Consider the following 3,046-nt stretch of genomic DNA (forward strand, 5'->3'; position numbering starts at 1 on the left):
ATTCTCGAAGCAGCAATCGTGGACGTGACAACACCTGGAGCAGAACACAAACAGGAATATGTAACTACATTATCCAATCACTAGAGACCGGTGACATCACTGAGAATGCAGCCTATCCATTCACTAGAGAGCGGTGACATCACTATTGACCAGTGACATCACTAGAAAGCGGTGACATCACTATTGACCAGTGACATCACTAGAAAGCGGTGACATCACTAGAGAGCGGTGACATCACGGAGAATGCAGCCTGTGGGGGTATTCAGCAGGGCCGGGGATATCTTACTCACCAGTCAATGTTGTCCACAGGCCACCCGCTCCCTCCGGCACCGCAGTGGCAGCCGTAAAATGCGTAGGAAACGATTGGCGCTCGGTGAACCACTTTCTCTATCATACTTCCAAACTGGATTAATCCGCCGTCTGATTGGACCAACAACGCTGGAGGGAGAGAGAGAGATTGGTCAGCGACAGAACACGCTCTCCATAAACATTCAGGTCTAACCGCACCACAGCTCATCAACCTCGCCGAGTCTCTCTCCTCACTGGCCGCCGATGCGGTGAGCAGAGCGGCAGAGGTTAAAAGTAACCCTGCCGCTCCGTGTACACAGTGAGAGGGGAGAGCTGTGCTGTGCTGTGCCATGCTCTTCCCCTCTCAGCTGTCACAGGAGTTCCAGCACCGCGCTGTGCTAGAGCCCCTGTATTGGAGGTGACAGGGGTCAATAGAAGAGAACCTGTCACCTCCAATTTCTATCACACAGGGGGATTGTTAGCTCCTGTGTGATAGCAAAAAAAGTTAGGTGAAAAAATATAAAAATACATTGATTTAAAAAGATTGTGAAACGATCGGTTATCAGTCGTCAATAATCAATGGAGCAGTTTTGGGGCTCATTCACACTGCGTCAAAGTCCCCACACCGCGCAGAGCTCTGCGCCCCCCCGGAGACATATGCGTTATAGAAATCAATGACAGGCTGGTAAAATGCTGCCCCAGGCGTTAACTCGAGTCCCCGGACGAATCTCCGATATTTGTATCTCTGTCTCCGTGCTTTGCTGTCCCCCCCCCCCGTTCCTTGTACGGGTGTCACAAAGGTGTCACAAGGGGTCACAGAGAGAAATAAACATGTGACGGAACTTGCGACTCTTTCCCAGAATATCCCAGACATAGAAAAGAAGTGTAAGCTCTGTGGTCTAGCTACAGTGGGCAGGAAACACTCCCAATCATTCCATGCAGGAGGGACTTGCAGGGGGAGGCATAAGAGGCAACTGCCCTGGGAGCTTCAGCAGGAGGGGGAGGGGCCAAAAAGGTCAAGAAATGCATAAGGCAGAGGCATACTGGGAGTTGTAGTTAAAGCGCAAGCCGGAGCAGCCCACCCCTGAATTAAGTTCATTTATTACATAAATATCACATTTTAATAAAAGTGAAGTTCTCCTTTAGAACTTTTATTTCTAGTTTTAGATTTTTATAGTTTGTTTTTTGAGTGTGTGGAGGGATTAGACACCCCGTCGGGTTTTTAATTCTATCCGAGACCGACCGCTCTCTGTTTTTAATAATGGTCCCTCGTCAACTCCTCCCACGCTCGCCTCCGGGACTTCTCTAGAGTGTCTCTCATCCTCTGGAACTCTTTACCCCAACCTGTCCGTCCGTCTCCCACTCTGACTGCCTTTAGGTGATCCCTCAAGACTCATCTCTTCAGGGAAGCCGATCCCACCTGAACCTGACCACTCAGCCATTCATCCCCACACAGCTCCCTCCTCATGTATCACTGGCCCCTCCCTCTTAGACTGTAAGCCCTCAGGGGCAGGGCCGTCCTCACCATCTTGTCTTGAATTGTATTGTGATTGTAATGTCTTCCTTATATTGTACAGCGCTGCGCAAACTGTTGGCGCTCTATAAATCCTGTAATAATAATGATCATCATCAGGGGTAGCCAAGCTCCGCCCCTCCGGCTGCGGTGGAACTACAAATCCCATGATGCATCTCTCTTCGGGAGTCGTGGCTGTGAGAATCTTGCGATGCCTCGTGGGATTTGTAGTTCCACTGCAGGCCGGAGGGGCGGAGCTTGGCTAACCCCTAATAATAATGACCACTGTTAGTCGGACAGAAAGTGACTGAAAATCCTAAATGTTACAGTTGTCACAAAGAGGGAAAAATCTTCCGGTGGGGGACACCTGATCCCGTGACAACTAAGAGGAGAATGTCCTCGCTTCCTGTTGTGTCACCAGAACAGGAAATAAAAGGTACCCACACAGAAAAAAAAAAAAAGTTAGAGGTTTTGTATACAGTGTATCCGTCCAATGTTCTGCGACGGATCGCAATACCGAAACACGCCACAAGGTGTCCCTCCGGTTCTAAGAAATGACAGCAAGGGACATTCAGGTTCCGCAGTCCAGTCCCCTCATCTGACCCATAGAAGAGGAGATGGATTGTGTGATCACATCCCGGGGCTGACGAGAGATTATCACTCCCCGGGGCAGACGAGAGATTATCACATCCCGGGGCTAACGAGAGATTATCACATCCCGGGGCTAACGAGAGATTATCACATCCCGGGGCTGACGAGAGAATTTCACATCCCGGGGCTGACGAGAGAATGTCACATCCCGGGGCTGACGAGAGATTATCACATCCCGGGGCTGACGAGAGATTATCACATCCCGGGGCTGACGAGAGATTATCACATCCCAGGCTGACGAGAGATTATCACATCCCGGGGCAGACACATTGTTGTGAGATTGAGAAGCGGACAGGACGTGCACTTTGTTTTGTCACATTTGTATCTTTTATAAAGTTTTGTTTCTTGGTTGCCAGGAAACAATCTGTTTGTATTTGAAGTTCGCAGACATAATTTTTTGTCTTCTGTACGGAAAATAATAAAGTTTCCAGATTGTAGATGTCAGTATGAAACACGCGTCACCCTCAGGGCCGGATTTCCCACAAGGGGCGGCAGGGCGCAGAGGGGCGGCAGCGGTGTCCTGTGGGGAACAAGCCGAGCTAAATGTTTGTTTACAAGTGATCTCAGTGATGTCGCCGAGATCACATGTACAAC

At 49.7% G+C, this 3,046-nt stretch overlaps 1 protein-coding gene across 1 annotated transcript in view; it reads right to left on the reverse strand.

Moving 5' to 3' along the window:
- Nucleotides 1–2,700: 2,700 nt before the first annotated feature.
- Nucleotides 2,701–3,046, reverse strand: part of LOC108800654 (nicotinamide N-methyltransferase-like) — a 13,136-nt gene continuing 12,790 nt past the window's right edge. Inside the window, exon 5 of the mRNA XM_018572647.1 lies at nucleotides 2,701–2,816. Within this exon, the coding sequence (XP_018428149.1) occupies nucleotides 2,701–2,816 (116 nt within the window). The remainder of the gene's footprint in view (nucleotides 2,817–3,046) is intronic.

The sequence above is a fragment of the Nanorana parkeri genome, unplaced genomic scaffold (genome assembly GCF_000935625.1).
Source record: "Nanorana parkeri isolate BGI_ZX_2015 unplaced genomic scaffold, ASM93562v1 scaffold2092, whole genome shotgun sequence".
Taxonomy (NCBI): domain Eukaryota; kingdom Metazoa; phylum Chordata; class Amphibia; order Anura; family Dicroglossidae; genus Nanorana; species Nanorana parkeri.